Below are 17,821 nucleotides of genomic sequence, written 5' to 3' on the forward strand. Positions count from 1 at the left end.
GCCATGTATCAGACACTGTAACAAAAAGGTTTGCTTGCTTGTTGTTTTGTTGAGACACAGCCTCACTATACAGTCCAGACTGGCTTCAAATTTGCTATGTAGCCCAGGCTCTCCTCTAACTTGTGATCTTCCTGCCTCAACATAGCAAGTCCTAGGATTACAAGCATTATAGCCACCACATCTAACTCAAAATGTTTGTTTTTTAAATAGCCAAAGTCACACTACAGACTAATGAAATCAGAATTTTTGGATACATGGCCAGGGTAATAGTATTTCTTAAAAGTTACCTTCAAATGGACTATGTAGCTGAAGTGTAAACTCAGTTATATAACCAAAAAAAACTCCTTTTTCCCAGCTCTCCTGATTAGTCTGCAAGTACCTTTGCACTACTTCAATTGCTCAGATATGCCTCAAGGACACCATGGCTTCCATATTCCTGCTCAATCATTTTTAGTAAGTTCACTGTATGGCCTCAAGCTTATCACAGCATAGCTGCAACAACTCCAGCATCTCTTGCACATTCTAGTATCACCATGACTCATTTCTACTTTAAGACATAAATACATATAAGTAGGTATAACTAGATAACATGTGTATGACTCCTAAATATAGAGGTTTGAAAAACCATCACCTGACAAAGGAGTATGGGATAGCCATGATTAAACTGGAGAATTTCTGAATCCCTCCCTGGAAATGGATCTGTTGTGTCTTTGAGAACAACTGTGTTTTATTACTGTTGGGTATTTGTAGGTAGGGCCATTGGGTCAGTAATCAAACTATCCAGTGAGAAAGGAAAAGCAGCACTACTAAAGTCAAAAGTACTGGGATAAGCACTGAATATGGACAAGAGGGAATAAACTCACAAGGAAGCAAGAACGTACTTGACCCAGGCACTCTTTGTATCTGAATTTAGTTTAGTCCTATAAACCAAGTAACTGCCATTAATTCCATGTTATGCAAGTGGGACCAGAAGTTCACAGAGGAAGGGTCAGGTGCTTTGCCCAGGGTTATGAAAGGTGTTCCATAGGCCATTACTTTTTCTGTCATGAGCCAGAGCACTCCTGTAGATTACTAAAATCATGGAAAACATCAGCAAAGAAGTAGGAAGAAATCCTTTTTTGCTTAGCACAGTGCTGTACACTCCTTGTCAAAAGGAGAATTTTTTCCCATTACTCCCCAGGGTTTTTCTTCTTAATGCTTGAGATTGAACCCAGGTCCTTTCTGCTGGGCTACATCCCTATTCCACCTCTTCTAAAATTTTTTTGAGACAAGGTCTCACTAAGTTGCCTAGCTTGGCCTTTAGCTTCAGATCCTTCTGCCTCAGCTTCTAAAATAGCTAAGGTTACAGGTATATGTCACCATACCAGGCTGGGAGAACATTTTCATTCTGGCCACTACTCTGATGGTGAGAGTTGTGGGCAGAACTGGAGACAGAAGAGTAGCTTAGAGTATAATCGACCCCTCATACAGCTGCTACCAATCTGCATAATCTGGTCATATGTGTTACCTTGTGCCCCACTCAGTCAGGCATTGGTAGGTACTGTGAGGTCTAACATTCACTGGAGACCTGGGAAATGGCAATCTCAGCATCTTAGGAGCTGAACAGCATGATTCCCCTGTAGCCAGCAGCTTTTGTTACTTTGTCTTACAGGATGAATTGTTAGGAAATCAATATTATCTTTCTCATGAAAAACACACAGACACACACCACCACCACTACCACCACCACCACCTTGGTTTGCCCACAAGAGAAGCAAATAGTTCTCTTCAATTATGTTAACTTTGGGTCCTTACAGTATTTTATTCACCACCAACATCTTGTGAAGACACCTCTTATCTGTGTTCATCACCCTTTAAGGTAAGAAGGGCCTCCTTAAGTATATCTCTTGACTTACAACTCCACTGCATCCCCCCTAAAAGCTATGAAATTTATGCTTAAAATCATCTTCCTTTTCATAGAGGAGTTCTTTTTGGTTGAGCACACATTGCAGAAAAATAATAGGGATAAGCACTCCTTCATTAGGATCACTCAGGATCCAAGCCTTTGGATTAAGAAATATGCTTTATTTAACCTACTCATTTATATACTACTAAAAGTGGTAGTTTTGAAAATCTGTGTCATAAAAGTATCAATTACAGCAGAATATAAAAAGTAATACAAAGGTACAGATCAAACACTAATATGTAATCCAGGGACTCCCAGCTAAACATGCAAAAGTTTTGGGGGTATTTCCTGATCACTTGCCATGCAATAGTGTGTCCTGTGAATTTACTGGTGTGGTAAAAGGCTACTGTCAGATTGTAGTAAAGCAACTAAAGGCAGTCTCAGGAGAGGAATCATCTGAGCCTCTGCTTGAGAACAGAATAAGCCTTTTACCCAGTGCCTCAAATGTGAAGAGCTACAATTAGATACATATATATTGGATACAGATCATATCAGGTGAGAAATGCAGTGATATGATTGTGTGAAGCAGCCTGACCATGAACAAATCTTTTTGACTTCATATGGTAAAATGCTATATTCCAATATTCTCCTCTTGGACTTGAGAAGAAATTCAGCAAGCATAAGAAAAATGTTTATTAGAGGGCTGAGAAATGTCTACAAAATTAATTTGAATAGAAAATAAGAGGCTTGCAAAAATACATATTTGGTAGAAAAGAAAATAGGCTTTCTGAAACCCCCTTTTTAGGCTTGAAATATTTATCAACTGACTTTTGAAAAGAAATTACATGATTTTAAGATGGGGGAAAAGAAAATCTTAGAATTTAGGAAACAATTCTTTAAAACAATGTGGCATAATCAAGTGTATGATAGGATTACATAGGAAGCCGATATGCAGTATTCCACAGGTGACCATATAAAAATGCAAGCTTTACCCTCTTAAATATAAGTAAATTTTTCCCCTTTTGTTCTTTGTTACACGGCACACTCATGCAGGTTTTTTCCCCATTCCTCTGTTGACTTTAACACATACACTGTGGAACATTAACGAATACACTGAATACTTTGAAAAAGTTCTCCTTAAATTCTAAGCCAAGTCTCCTTTCCCATCTCCACTGAAGCAATGACCGGTGTCCCTGGGGAGAAGCTGTGGAGCCAATTCTTCCACTCAATGGACAACTTTTAGTAGATTATTTTAACTGAAAAATAGAAAATATGCCAATAGTCTCAACAAAAAATAGACTTTTTTCTGTATTTTTTTAGAGAAGGGTCTACAGAGTGTTCAGGGTCTCATACTAGATGGGTCTCATCGTGATGATTCTCCTGTTTACAGCCTCCCAAGTGTTGGGATTATAGGTGTGCACCACCACGCCCAGTCTCAATTGCTGTCTCAGTGTGCCCCAGGGGTGGGGCTCGCACTTGAGGCCCTGGGATGGAACCCCCAGCCCCTGCGCCTACTTTCAAGAGCTTTAATCTGCTGAGCTATTTGGCTGGCCCTGTCAACAGAAAATATAGAAAGAAAAGATTAAAAATGAAACTAGAAAAAAAAAAGAAACTAGACACTGGACCATCATGATTATGGTCAAATACTCATATTGTGGCCAAATTTCTATAGCTGTCCGACTGTTTCTTTTTTAATGGACATGGCAATGGTAATTATCTCCCTGTTACTTTACAGTCCAGTTTAACTACAATGAGTGTTTTTTTACCACTAAGTGTTTATACACAATTTTTTTTAAAGGTAGATTCTTGCAGTGTAGTAAGCCTAAATCATACTATAAAAAGTGTATACATTTTGGTAGACAATTTACTTTTTAAGGACAGGAATAGTAAACCAGGTTGTAGTGGCACACACCTGTAATCCCAGAATGCGGGAGGCTGAGACAGGAGGATTGTTGCGAGTTCCAGACCAGCCTGGGCTACAAAGTGAGCTCAAGGCCAGCCTGAACTGCACAGCAAGACCCTGTCTCAGAAAGACAAAAAAAACCCCACAGGAATAGTGACCTTAGTGGATAGTTAAAAGCACTAGAAATTTTTTTCTGGGTAGCAGAGAAAGAAGCTTAAATGAGCAGTGTACTCTCTAGCTTCTGCCCAGCCCAAATGGGGATAGAAGCTACCCTTTCTTCTTTCCTGAAGTGCAAATTAAACTAACCCCTTTCCATCCATGTCTTCAGATACATCCCATAATGGGCAGATGAATAAGGGAGAAACCTTAGGAGAAAAGTTTCTAAAAGCCAATGGGTAAACATGTACTTAAAAAGCCTTAATTAGTGAGTTGCTAATAAGCAGCTTATAACCACACTTGCAGAGCTTCTTCATTATTTTAGCTGCTAGAAATTTTTGATGAAGCTCTGAAAACAATGGAATTAGTTTAAATTGGACATAGTAGGGAACTTTGGAAGGGATACTGCCCTGAATATGACTTTATAAGAAGTTGGATATCCTCAGGAAACTAGTACTGTATCTGTGAATCACCCTAATTTAGAGTATACTGTCTTATAGAGCCAGTCTGGTGTTTCCAGCCCCCCTTGCTGATCTGCTTCTCACTGAAATGCAAAGAATCTGTTTCTAAAGCTGATTCCTCAAAGATTTATGTCTTATTCTCTAAAGGTTTTATGTATATACACAGTTCAAAACTGCTGATAGATAAATTGCTCTATAACTGGCTAAAGAAAATAATTTAGGAAACATTTTTTTTACTTTTTTTTTGTACCAGGTACCTTACCTAGGACCTTACACTTTCCAGGTAGGTGCTTATGCCACTGAGCTATATCCCTGGCCCAGGAACAATTTTTGACAGGAAATTATTCATATTGGAAAAGTATAAAGAGTACTGTCCTCGCTGGTGATTTTAGCCTATTGTGGAAGATGTATGCAATACCACTGGTAAATTAATAAAGTTGCAAAATAAAACACTGATGCAGCATTAAAACAATTTTAAAAAGCAGGTGCCAGGGCAAAACTTTAATCAGGCACTAGATTGGTTTGTGTTTTGTACAAAACTCAGCACACCAAACTAAGAGATAGAACTCATGATAAAAACTTGAAACTCTGGCCACTGACATTCATGATTAAAGGACGGGATCAATGACAGAATGAGACACATCCCTGTGGATCAGGTTAGCTGATATATGACCAACTAAAATCTTTATTTCCTGAGGGGATGCCCTGATGATCTGTGGTAGATTGGCCCACAGTACAACCATGCTTCTGGTGTTCTGATAACACCAGCTAGCTATCTCTCATAGGTCACACACCGTGGAGGTATGTGCCTAGTGAGAAATGGACCATGGAGATAGGAACATTGAGCGCACATGGACCTAGGGTGGTGTGGCAGCAGTCTCTACACCCATGATTTCAATCAACCCACTTGAGTGTGAGGTTTGCCAAAAAAAAAGTTTGGTTTTTAACTACAGGTATAGTGTTATGCCTGAGAAACTACTACCCACCATGGGCAGGTGTTTGCGCTAGTCTACTACTCACTTACCAAGAAAGTTCTTCAGCTGTTGATACTTCTGCAGGTTATATAAGGTCACTCCTGGAATAAATGCAGCCACATCAGAATCCACAGTTGGTGTTTTCAGGAAGTTGCTCACAGAAATGTCCAGTTCCTCTGAGTGGGTTGCAATATAGTTATTAAAATGACCTTTCATCTTTCCCATCAACCTCAAGCCCTATAGGGTACAAGGGTAGAATGGTCTCATTGTCCAGGTTAAGACACTCATTGTTAACCCTTAGTTTTCATTATGTTACCTACATTTATCTCAATAGTTAGACCCTTTATTGTCGTGTGTCTCCCATCACAATTTTCATGATGGGTAATTCCAATTTGTTATATTAAGATGATGGGAGTATAGGTAAGAGTCAACACATGGTCTGATTCCTCAGGTATATATGGAATTTGGCTATGCACATGTGGGACCTGATGGAATACACATTAGACAACTTAGGGCCTAAGGCTTTCATTTTCAAGTCACATGTGGGGAAGTAGAAGTGCTAGTTTACTGACTAGATATGGACAGAGAAAACAACATTCATAGAAACAGCCCTAAAATAATATTCTTTGAATTAAGATTCTCCTCTTAGTGCAAACTTATGTGTTCTTTTGTAAATTCCTCATTTAAAAGAGTGGGGGGGGCTAAGAACCTGAATAATGAATTTGTTCAGCCATATGACAAAGTAAAAGGGCTACCTGAATATTATATGCAAGCCTCAAACATTCAAAAGCATTTAAAATACCAAAAACTTTCAAATGGAGTATTTTATTCTCATGTTAGTTGCCTTTTTAACATGTACACACACACTGACACACTCATTGGTCTGCGTGGAACAAGGGCATCTAATATTCTAGAGGAAAATGAAAAATTAAAAAATATATTAATTTTTCATTATTATAGGCAATTACATCCACATCACTTACAAAGCTATTACTGATCTGTTCAAAGAAGCAGAGTGGTAGAGGGGGAAGAAAGTTGAGGCTAAATTCAACAGTGACAACTGAGATTTCAACATGAGAAAGCTGACAAAACATAGATTTTTGCTGTGAAATTTCTCTCTGCAAAATGTGGCAAAGTCTGTCAATGGGTAGTAAATAAGAGAAGGTGGTGAACTTTTGTAGTCAATTATCTTCACAGTATGGTGCACAGGAATCAAGACAATTGCTTAGTCTTTCTCTGGTACCAGTTTCAGAACTTTTCCAATTGCAATGGTCTTACCCTCATCTCTTAAAGTAAAACGACCCATCTGAGGAAAATCTTTAAATGTCTCCAGGCAGATAGTTCCTGCTGTCCTTAAACGAGCAATGCACACTTGATCTTGTTTCACAAAACGGGGTCGTGTCTTACTTTTCTCTCCTGATTTTTTGTCTACTAAAGAGATTAAGGCTGTTATCTCAACTTCCTCAATACATGTATGAATGTGCAGCACCGCGTTATAACCTGGGCAGATGATAGATTTGTGCTCAATAATCACTATCTGAACATCAAATGTGCGTCCAAAATGGCAAAGGTTAGTAGGGTCACAAAGTATGAAGCCTGGAAGAATCTCTTCTTCTTCAATTCCCTTCAGTCTGATTTTGAGGTTTTCACCTGGGGCTACAAAATCAGTCTCAGTATCATCAGAAAGTATTCCAAGAACTTCCACGTTGTGTTTGTTTGGCATCATCACAAGCTGCTGGCCTTTAAAAATGGATCCTGATTCCAGCTTCCCCAGGACAACAGTGCCCATGTCCTTGTACTTATCCACAACTGGCAGCCTAATTGGTCCATCAATTGATCTGTTGAAGTTTGGCAAATTATCCAAGTACGGAATAAATGGTAATCCAGTGTACCAAGGGCAGAAATCTGACTGCTCTTTAATATTTGCTCCAGTCAGTCCTGAGCAGGGCATAAAGTGAATATCTTTTTTTGGACTGAAGCCGACTTTTTTCAAAAAGGGCACTAGCTTTTCTTTACATTCTTCATATCTCTCGCTGCTCCAATTTACTGTGGGATCATCCATCTTATTGATAAGCACTATTAAATGTTTTACTCCTGCTGTTTTGGCCAACATCGCATGTTCCCTTGTCTGTCCACCTTTTTCAAATCCAGTCTCAAACTCTCCTTTCCTGGCAGAGATTACTAGCACAGCCAAATCAGCTTGAGAAGCACCACCAATCATGTTGGGGACAAAACTCTTGTGCCCAGGGGCATCTAAAATTGTGAAATGTTTCTTCTCTGTTTCAAAATAGGCACGACCCACTTCCACTGTTTTACCCTTGTCTCGTTCTTCCTGATTTGTATCTAAGGCCCAGGACAAATACCAAGTTTCTCTGTTCTTTTCCTTAGCTTCTCTTTCATATTTCTCAAGTGTCCTTTTGTCAACCATGCCAGTCAAAAACATTATTTGTCCTCCAATGGTTGACTTGCCAGCATCTACATGCCCAATGAATACCACATTTACGTGTTCTTTCTTAGGAGCACCTGATGGTACAACCATAGATTTTGATTTTCTTATTTCCTCTTTCTCCTCTATCATTTCCTGGCAACTTTCTTCAGGGGGCCCTGAATCTCCCAAGGAACAGCCCCCAGGCTCTGCTTCACTTACTTCTTTACTATGCTCCCATGATTCTTCTAGGACCATTTCCACCTCTCCATTTTCTACAACAGGTTCTGAAAGTTCCATGGTAACGGCTGAATTAGAACCTTCACACGATACTAACGCTTCATCTTTGAAAGGTTCCACAGGTGCCCCCCGTCCCAATCTTTTACCTTGAAGGTCTCCCGCGCCGGTGCAGGTTTCACCGATGCTGACTGAGGCAGCCAGGGGGTTGGGCGGCTGCACCGAGCCCCGCAGAAAGGACGGCACGAACTCCGCGGCATGTACGTTAGGCACGAAGGGTTTGGCGTTGACGTTGAGCTGACGGCTGAAGACCGAGCTGAGATGCTCGCTCTCGGCCTCGGCCACTGCTGTGGAGATTCCATCCTCGCTCAGGCCCGAACCCGGGGTTTCCATGTCCACCTGGTCCCAGCAGTCGGGCGCCGAGTCGCTGCTGCTGCTGCCCGGATCCATGGTTTGAAAATCTGGAGTGCGACGGAGGAGCCAGAGAGACGAGCCAGAAGAGCGGGGTATGCCGGCGGGGTTAAGGCAGAAAGAATGAAGCGCCAAGAGGTAGCAGCACGAACCTTCGCGGCACAACGGAAGCAGCTAGGTGCGGATGCTGCATTCGCAACTGCGGCGGCGGCGGCAGATATGGCGGCTCAACACTCTCCTCTTGTGTGTGAGCGGATCTCCTCCCCCCAAACCTCAACCACTTCCGACTCCCACACACACACACACACTCTCTCTCTCTCTCTCTCTCTCTCTCTCTCTCTCTCTCTCACCCCTAATGCCGGTCGTGGATTGACCCCTTGCTGCCATCCGTAGGTTTGGCCTCCTGGGCTCTCAGCCAGTGGTTAAATCCCAAAGTACAGTTTTTAAAAAGAAAATTTCCTTTACTTTGTTCACCCGATTTGGGAGAACAGTTTGTAGTCTAATGATTAAACCTTAAACAGGCACACCTGATTTACAATGCTACTTAAAAATCCAAGCAAAAATGAAAACTTCTCTTCGATAAATGGAAAGCAGGATGTGAATTAATTACCCAGAATCCAGCAACCAAAAGGAGAATGAAATAGTGACAAGGCAGAGACTGATGAAACACGTGAAGATATAGCTAAACTTAGTAAATGGAACTTAAGATCACTTGCGAATTTGAAATCCAAATGTCTTTTAATTGTACCTTTTCTGATGAGGCCCTGTGAGCCTGTAACTTCTGCTGGTGGCTTCTGCAGTGTAAGGATAGGGCCACAACTTCTTTTCAAACTAAGCAGTCTGGCTCTCTGCCTGGAGAGAATTTCCAAGAAGACATATCCTAATGAAGCTTCCAATCACTTTATATGCTGGTGCCTGGAAAATGACTGGCTCGCCATTCTGTAGATTCAGATCACTTGTCTTTTCCCAAACAATTTGGGGGTAGCTGCCCTACTCACCAGCACCTCCCCTGAGTACACCCTGGATTCACAGGTCACTGGTTTGCTTGCCTCATTCTGGGAGCCTGAACCCCCACTCACTGCTGGTCTGGTGTTTACTCTTAGAATCAATGCCATCTTAGACTCCTTTCTAGTTAGTAATAAGATAATGTATCTTCATTCTGAGGCAGTTCCTACCACCTACAATGTCTATGATACAATCTGGGAGTTTACTCATACAACATGTCCAAGATTAGGCAACAAGAACCTTTAAAACAGGACCCTAGACTACAATTCTGTTGTTTTCAGATTAATTCACGTGCAGTGAATACAAACAATATGAAGAATTCCAAAACCTGAGGTTATTGGTCATTTATTCATTTGCATTTTCTACCATCATCCAGAAATCCTATAATAAAGTTTGTAGAAGAACTTAATTGCCTGCTAACCAGTCCTACAGTAGCTCACTCTGAAAGTATTCTCAATTTCATGGTTAAAGGGTAGAAAGTGAAGAGCTATAGGTCAACACGTTGGCAAAGCTATCTCTGCATATGTACTAACAATCCCTATGCAACTATTTGCCCTGTTTCTTCAAAGTAATGGGATGAATTCAAAGGATTATCCTAATTTAATTCAATACTTTTTATGACAACCTGTATCCAAAAGAATTGTTTGAATGTGCACCCTCAGAAATTTACTTTGAAGCTTAATCTCTAATCCAATAGAATCAAGGAATGGGAATTTTAAGAGGTGAATAAATTACAGGGGCTTCTCCTACAAGAATAAGATTAAGGCCATTATAAAAGAGGCATTACACAGTGTTCAGCCTGTTTTGACTTTCTACCTCTGGCCATTAGAGGACAAAGCATTTGGTCCCTCTAGAAGACATGGTACCAGATAACATCTTAAAAGCAGAGATCAGACTTTCACCTGACACTCAACATTCTTTCATATGATGTTGGAATTCTGACTCTAAAAATTAGTAAGTTTCTATTCTTATTTTTTTTCAGAATATATTTATTGAGAGAAAGAAAGCTCCTGTCCCAAGAGAGGGACAGGAGGGGGGGGCCTGAGTGAGTAGTTCCCCCTAAATTTCTTTTCTTGATAAACATACTGGTATTTGGTTATTGAAGCACTAATGGACTAAGACTAGTAACCATGGGTAAAAATGTTTTACACATCTTGGAATGTACATGCTTCACAATGTGTTAATAACCTTTTGTTGAGTGTATTTCACAACAGTGCAGGACAAAAAGCTTTGAACCCCATGTTGGCTATGAGAAAAATTGAATGTACAGGCCAGGAGTGGAGTTCAGTGGTACAGTGCATGCCTAGAATGTGCAAGACCCTGGTTTTGATGCTCACCACACTAAAAAACAAAAACAAAACATCCAGTCATACAATTGTAAATACAGAAAAAATATGCCTCTTTGACACGGAAAAGCCTCACAAAATCATTGCTTCTCCAAAAGCACAATCATAGTGAGAGAAAAATACATTGAGGTTAGGAAGCAGAGAAAAATAAGGTAGTATACTGACAAGCTACTCCTGTAAGAGTGCTAGTATTCTGGTGAGGAGGACATGTGCTAATGGAAGGAAAGATTTGAAATCTTCAGAGTTCTGGAAAGTACAGTGATACAAGTTGACTGCACAGGCTAGCACAGAGCAAACAGCAGGAGTGAAAATCAATGGACATGTGATGACATAAATTTTGCATATCGAGAGTTATTCAAATGTAAGAGTCTAATTGTAAGGTCCCTTTTTCCCAAGCAAAGTAGAAAGATATAATAAAAGAAAATAACTCTTAATTTATCTGCCTTCAAATTTGATATTTTAGGACTAGGGATTTGACTCAGCGATGGAACACTTGCCAAGCAAGCTGGAAGCCCTAGGGTGAGTTCTCTGCACCAAACACAAAAAATAAACACCAACTAAAAAACAAAAAGGCAAAAAAAAATTCAATGCTTAAAGTGCCTGTGTCTGCTTGACACAGGTGTCAGAGGTTTGACTCATGGCCCCAGGGGCACGCTGAGATGGCTATTGAGACTGTGTGTGGTGGTGTGCACCTGTAATCCCAGCTCTTGGGAGGCTGAACACAGGCAGATCACTACAAGTCTGATCTGTGTAGTGAGACCCAGCAGACACTATAGACCCTGCACTAAACCAAAAACCAGAAATTCAATGCTTGAACATCAAAGATAATCAAGTAATAGTATCATTTTTAAACATTTGGTGAAAAGGCAGGTATAATAATGTAATGGTACAAGAAAAGCATCAAATAGGATGTCAGTATACCTCACTGTGTCAATTACACACTTTCAGCACACATTGGCTCAGTTTCTGCTTCAGGACTGGTCCTGAGTTGTGATAGGCTCATTTATAGGAGTTTACATCATGGAGGAAACATTAGGATGTCAATGATAATGATAATGAACATACATTTAAACACATCAAAGGTGATTGCATTGTGGATCTAGAGTAGCTGCATGGGGAAAAGAGCCTGTTGTGGTCAGGTTTGCAAGGTGTCTTAGTTACTCTTCTCTCGTTGCTGGGACAAATACCCGACACTCAAAATGAAGGAAGGAAAGGTTTATTTAGCTCACAGTTACTGGAGATTTCAGTCCATACTCAGCTGGCTCTGAGGCAGAGTGACACATGGCAGAGGGCAAACTTTCATGGCAGTGGCAAAGAGCAAGAGCACAAGGGAGGGGTAGCAGCAGCTCAAACAGCTAGCTTCTCTTCCCACCTTACACTGTAATGCAAATTACCTGCCCCAGGGCAAGGGCCACATCCACACCCACAATAATCAATCACAAACTCCAGAGGCCACCCCAAGAACTGCCTGAGGCTTTGGGAGGACACCTATACATAAACCATAACACAAGGGAATGGATTTAATACAGGATATATAATTCATAGGATTATTTTATAATATTCATCCAAAAGTCAAATGCAGAATAGCACAAGAAATCTGTCCATGCCCTAGAGATCCAAAGAATCCCACAGCAATGTCCTTCACAAGTCCAGCTGAAGGCTTGAAGCCCACAACAAAGTCTCCTGCAGGTCTCTATCAAGGACCTGCACTGGGAAGGCCCAAAGGTCAGTGCTAGATGCTAGAAAGTCTGCACCAGTGATCCGAAGGATCTGTGTTAGCAAGCTGAACCAAGAAGCAATGCTTAAGGTAAGGACCAGAGCTCATTCAAAAGAACAGCAGACATCTTCAGTGACAGTGAAGGCCCAAGCTCCTCTGATGTTGAGCTGAGTTCATATCAGGAAAGCCAACATAACAAGCTTCTCCAGGAGAATCAACAGCATACCATCCTCCATTCTAGTTCTCCATTTATGTTGTTGATAACAATCCTCAAATGGGCCTTCCACACCCAGAAGCATGGTGATTCAGTTTAGCTGGGTGTTACAACCTGAGCATTAGTTTAATCTACCACAATCCACCCCTGGTCAATTTGATAACCAGACACATTTCCTTGAACTATAGTTGCCAGTGGTGGATCTGTGAAAAGATATGTATCTTGACCTATTCAGATTACAATTACCTGTATATATTTTACTATGCTCATTTCCATACCAAAAGTGAATATTCAAAGAGTACTCAGAATTCAATGTTCAAACCACAATACACTGATTAAATAACCTGATTACAAACATGTATCCCAAATTACATTAAAATCATAATAAGAGAGCTATTATAATAATGGTACTTGTTTCCCATTAACTTTTAACAAACAGAGCATGGGAACACTAAAAAATGCTCAAGAGATCTCCTGCATTTACAATACACTTCCTTTTTGGTGAAAGGCCTTAGGTCATTATTTTATTGTCCTCTTGTTCCAGAGAATCATGTTCTCTGCTGTTTCATCCTTTCAATCCACAGTTCCACTAGAGCCTTCCCTCTGGCCATATGCTTCAAATCACCCAGTTGGACCTTTGCTCTTATTTTCCAGCACAGATCTGGCCAAATGCCTTAAAGAGTAACCATTCCACCATCCCAACTATAAACTATATTGAAATTTTTCTGCCACACAGGCAGTATTTCTAGAAACAGGAAAATGCATATTAACATCTCGCCAAAGCACAATATATACTACCTGGGATCCAGCAGACAATACAGTCTTTCTCAATAGAAGTTTTCTGAGCCTCATCCTAAACAGAAGCATTCCTATCAGTACTCTAATTTTCCAGGCTCTGGCCAGAGTTTCCCCATTACAGTTTACAGTGTATCAGGGCTACCTCTTCAAGACCTTTCAAAAACTCAAAAACTTTTCAAATTAATTCCCAAGGCTCCTAAGTCACATGACCAGAAAAGTCACAGCAATGACCACTACTCTCAGTACCAATATTATCATAGTTAAAGTTTTCAAGGAAACAGATTTAACACAGGATACATAGTTCATAGGAATATTTTATAGTACCCAGCCAAAAAGTCAAATGCAGAAGAGTCAAAGAGATCTATCTGTCCATGCACTAGAGATTCAAATAATCCAGCTGAGTGTCTGCATCCCATGGCAATGTCCTCAATGAGTCAAGCTTAAAGCCTAGAGCCCATGACAATATTTCATGCAAGTCTGAATCAAAGACCTACACTGGAAAGGCCCAAAGGTCAGTGGTGGAAATTAGAAAATCTGCACAAGTGGAAAAAAAGGAGCTATGCCACCAGGTTGCAGGATCTGCACTAGAGCCAGGAAGCAATGCTCAAGGTAAAGACCAGATCTCTCCTGAAAAGAATCATAGCCATCCTCAGTGACAGTGAAGACCCACCCAAGCTCCTCTGATGTTGAGATCAGCTGATTTCATATCAGGAAAGCCAACACAACAAGCTTTTCCAAGTTTCTTCTAGTTCTCCATTTAAGTTGTTCCCCCTCAGGTAGGCCATCCATACCCAGCACGACAGTGATTCAGTTCAGATGGGTGTTACAACTTAATTATTAGTTAATTCACCACAGAACTCATTTCAATAATTTTAAAATTTTAGATCCTGAAGATGGTGAGAGTAGATTTTGAGTTCTCATTAAGGGAGAGAGAGAGAGAGAGAGAGAGAGAGAGAGAGAGAGAGAGAGAGAGAGAGACAGAGAGAGACAGAGACAGACAGAGAGAGAGAGAACACTTCCTGGTTAGCTTGATTTAGCTATTCCACAATGAATGCATATTTCCAAACATTTTGCACCCAATAAATTTTTATTTTCCAGTTACAGTTTTAAAAACCTCAGAACACCTTTCAGTGCTAGAGAATAAATTTACTATTTTGAAATTGGATAAACAGAGGCAAAAAAATAAAACAATTACATATGAATGAAAACATTTGAATACAAAATAGCAGATGAGAGAAAGTGCTCATCAGAGGAGACTTACATCTCACAAATAAAGAGGGATACCTAGAATCAAACATCTCCAGTGCAAGCCTCAAATGACACAAGTGGTGTAGGCGCACAGTGGAGCTCCACTTCACAGCAGAGGCAGCCACAAAGCAGATGGCACCTGAAGGGTTATATTGCACTGCCTTTGAGATATTTTTGCAAAATATCAAGATGGAATATACAGGAGACTCTAGATCTAGCTCTCAATTTACAAGAAGTGTCATAGTAAACAAAGCTAATGAATAGAACTCCACAAAAGGCAACTTTTAGGGGATTCTACAAAATAAAGAACTCATTTCTCTTAAGAATGAAGGATGAATTGTACAGAAGATTACCAAGTATATAAACCGTTGTAATGCATAGGATTAAATGGTGTCTAGTTTTTGAAAAATATGAGATAATAGGGAAGTTTTATTTGTGAATGGATATTGATAATATTATGGAATTATTCAGTATTGTGGGGTTGTATAATAATGTGTAATATAAACTACTTTCTAGCATATTATCATATCAAGTTATTATATCCTATTGTGGTGGGGGTTTTGTTTTGTTTTGTTTTGCATTTAGGGCAGGGTCTGTAGGGTCTACAGACTCTCACTGCAGAGATCAGACTCATAGTGATCCTCCGGGGGCAGGGCCAGCACGGCAGGCCCAGGGATCAAACTCCCAGCCCCTGCATCTGCCTAAGCAGACACTTTAATCCACTGAGCTATTTGGCAGGCCCTCCTATTGTTATTACATTGTTAAAGACAGCTAAGACAGGTAAAAATATAGTGCTGCCCCTGAGGGAGTCAATACAGAGAATAAAAACACATTACCACTGTGGCCAGAGACACATCTGTTTGAGCCAAACTCATGATAAAGACAAAATGACCAGGCCTACACACCCATCTTAGAGATAATAAATTAACATTAGTCACCCCATGGTTAGCCAAGTCCCCCTGATTCATCTCTTCCTAAAAAGGTCCTTATTCTTTCCATATACAGACGTTATGTGACCTGTTTTCCCATTGGATCTGTATTTCCTAAGCCACTAAACTTATAATCTTATTGATTGATCAGAGTTTTATACCACAGAAGAACCAATTTGTGATTTTGTACCCACCTAGTTTTTTGCTCTATGAAAATTGCTCTATAAAATTGGGTTTCTAGCAACTCATTTTCCAGGCATTATGTTTCTCAGGAGCTATCTCTTTTTCTCAATACACATTTCCTTCTCTTAACCTCTGTTGTTTCTTGTAATTCAGCCTTTAGTTTTGGAAAACATGAATTTGGCATATCTAGCATCTAATAGGTTGGAAGTACATCTATTTTCCCTGTATCATTTGGAGGTCCCATTCAGGTAATTGGAAGGAGGTAAAAGTGCTTTTGTTTCAGGGATTCTGGATATGACTTGTTTAGGTGATCAGAAATTTTCATCCTTGTTTGTTAACTACTTATATCTTGAATTTTTATGCTTTGTCTTTTTTAATACATTGTTTTCTTATTAAAATGGTGACAAATTAATGTTCAGATTGTGGGAAGATTATAATATTTTTCTTGATAAGACATTTTACTTTTACAGACAAGCTCTAGTGTTCCACTTTTGAATATGTTTCTTTTAGATTTACTAGTTGCTGAATTTATTGGTGTTTCTTGCTTGACCAGTTTGACTTGTTAGGCAACAGCACTAGGGAAAATAATGGTAGAACATCCCCTAGTGGACTTTAACTGAAGTGTAAATTTATGAAATGCTGTAAAATGGGTCTTTTATGAAATATAGTTTATATTTAAGAAATATATATGCTTATTAATGAATCATGAAATTTTAACTGCCAGTAAAAGGCAATAAGTTGGATGCTGGTCTTAAGACATAGAGGACCGTTTTCACTGTGAAGGTCTGGTCTAATCACCCCTCTACACTCCAGAGGAGAATGTTGGTCTGATCTGCTTCAGTTTCCTTTCAGATCTGATATTCTGCTGGGGAGAAGATTACCTCAGTGCTTGGGACTCACTACTCTCACCTTTCCAGGCTGAGAGTGATGACTCATTGGCAAATTGTCTCAATAGCTCACTCTGAGTGTGAGAAGAAATCATTTCCTTTTTCTGATCTAATTTCTTATCTTTTTCATGTCACTTTATACTTTCCTCTTTTGGAGGCATGTTTCTGCTGAAGATTAAAGAGAAAAGAACCCTAAACTGTCTGATGTTTCTCTTCTATCCAACAACTATGAACTTTTGCACTGGGTTCCTAGAAAATTAACATTTGCTGATGCCAATGACAAGGAAAAATGTTGGTTAATGGGTAAATTGTGTTGCTGACTGATGGGTACAAGTTATAATGTGTGAGTTTCACAAATGTGTTGAGATGTAGAGACATAAAATGTTTAGTGTAGATTTTCAGTAAATGTTAGCCTTCTCTTGCTGCTAAGAAAGATCGACTGGACTCAGTGATTGGGTGCATAACACAAATATCTTGGAGACTTCTTTATCCTAGGGCCCACGAAAAATCTTTCTGAGCCATTACTTGCCTCTAGCTCTAGAGGTGATCTCTTTTATAAGCTGGGAAGTGCTCCAGTCACTTCCAATTGGCCCTTTGAGGTTTTTTCCCTCACTCTATTTCAAAGAATTGAAAAGCAGTTGGCCCAGTATCTTGATTAATGGTTTAATTTTGCTGGCAATGCTTTCTTCTTTAAAACTGACTGTTATAGCTATAACTAGTTGTAGCTTGTAATTTTGAAAACACATTTAGAGTTTGGGCTGTGAGTTTCTGGAGAAAATAAGGGAGCAAGTTAGTAATGGTGGCTTGTATGATCTAACCTATCTTCTGGTCACTCTCCAGATAACAGCCACCTTGCCTACAACAGGTCATGCTAGGGGACACCTTGAGAAGATAGAGAAACGAGGTAAAGATTAAAGGGATGGTAATGTAAACTGGTACAACCACTATGGAAATCAGTGTGGAGACTTCAAAAAAACAGAATTTGAATTCGCATTCAACCCAAGTATTCCCCATGTGGGTATTTTTCCAAAAGAACTGAAAG

At 39.9% G+C, this 17,821-nt stretch overlaps 1 protein-coding gene across 1 annotated transcript; it reads right to left on the reverse strand.

The window, feature by feature from the left end:
- Nucleotides 1-5,907: 5,907 nt before the first annotated feature.
- Nucleotides 5,908-8,753, reverse strand: Gspt2 (G1 to S phase transition 2). The gene has a single exon (XM_004648432.3). The coding sequence runs from the start codon at nt 8,489-8,491 to the stop codon at nt 6,605-6,607; it is 1,887 nt and encodes a 628-aa protein (XP_004648489.1). The 5' UTR covers nt 8,492-8,753; the 3' UTR covers nt 5,908-6,604.
- Between the last annotated feature and the right edge of the window lie 9,068 nt (nt 8,754-17,821).

Source organism: Octodon degus, unplaced genomic scaffold (assembly GCF_000260255.1).
Source record: "Octodon degus isolate 3935 unplaced genomic scaffold, OctDeg1.0 scaffold00412, whole genome shotgun sequence".
NCBI classification, from domain to species: Eukaryota; Metazoa; Chordata; class Mammalia; order Rodentia; family Octodontidae; genus Octodon; species Octodon degus.

Excerpts from the sequence above, each read along its gene's own strand:
- Gspt2 (XM_004648432.3), bottom strand. The coding sequence starts at position 8,491 with ATGGATCCGGGCAGCAGCAGCAGCGACTCGGCGCCCGACTGCTGGGAC.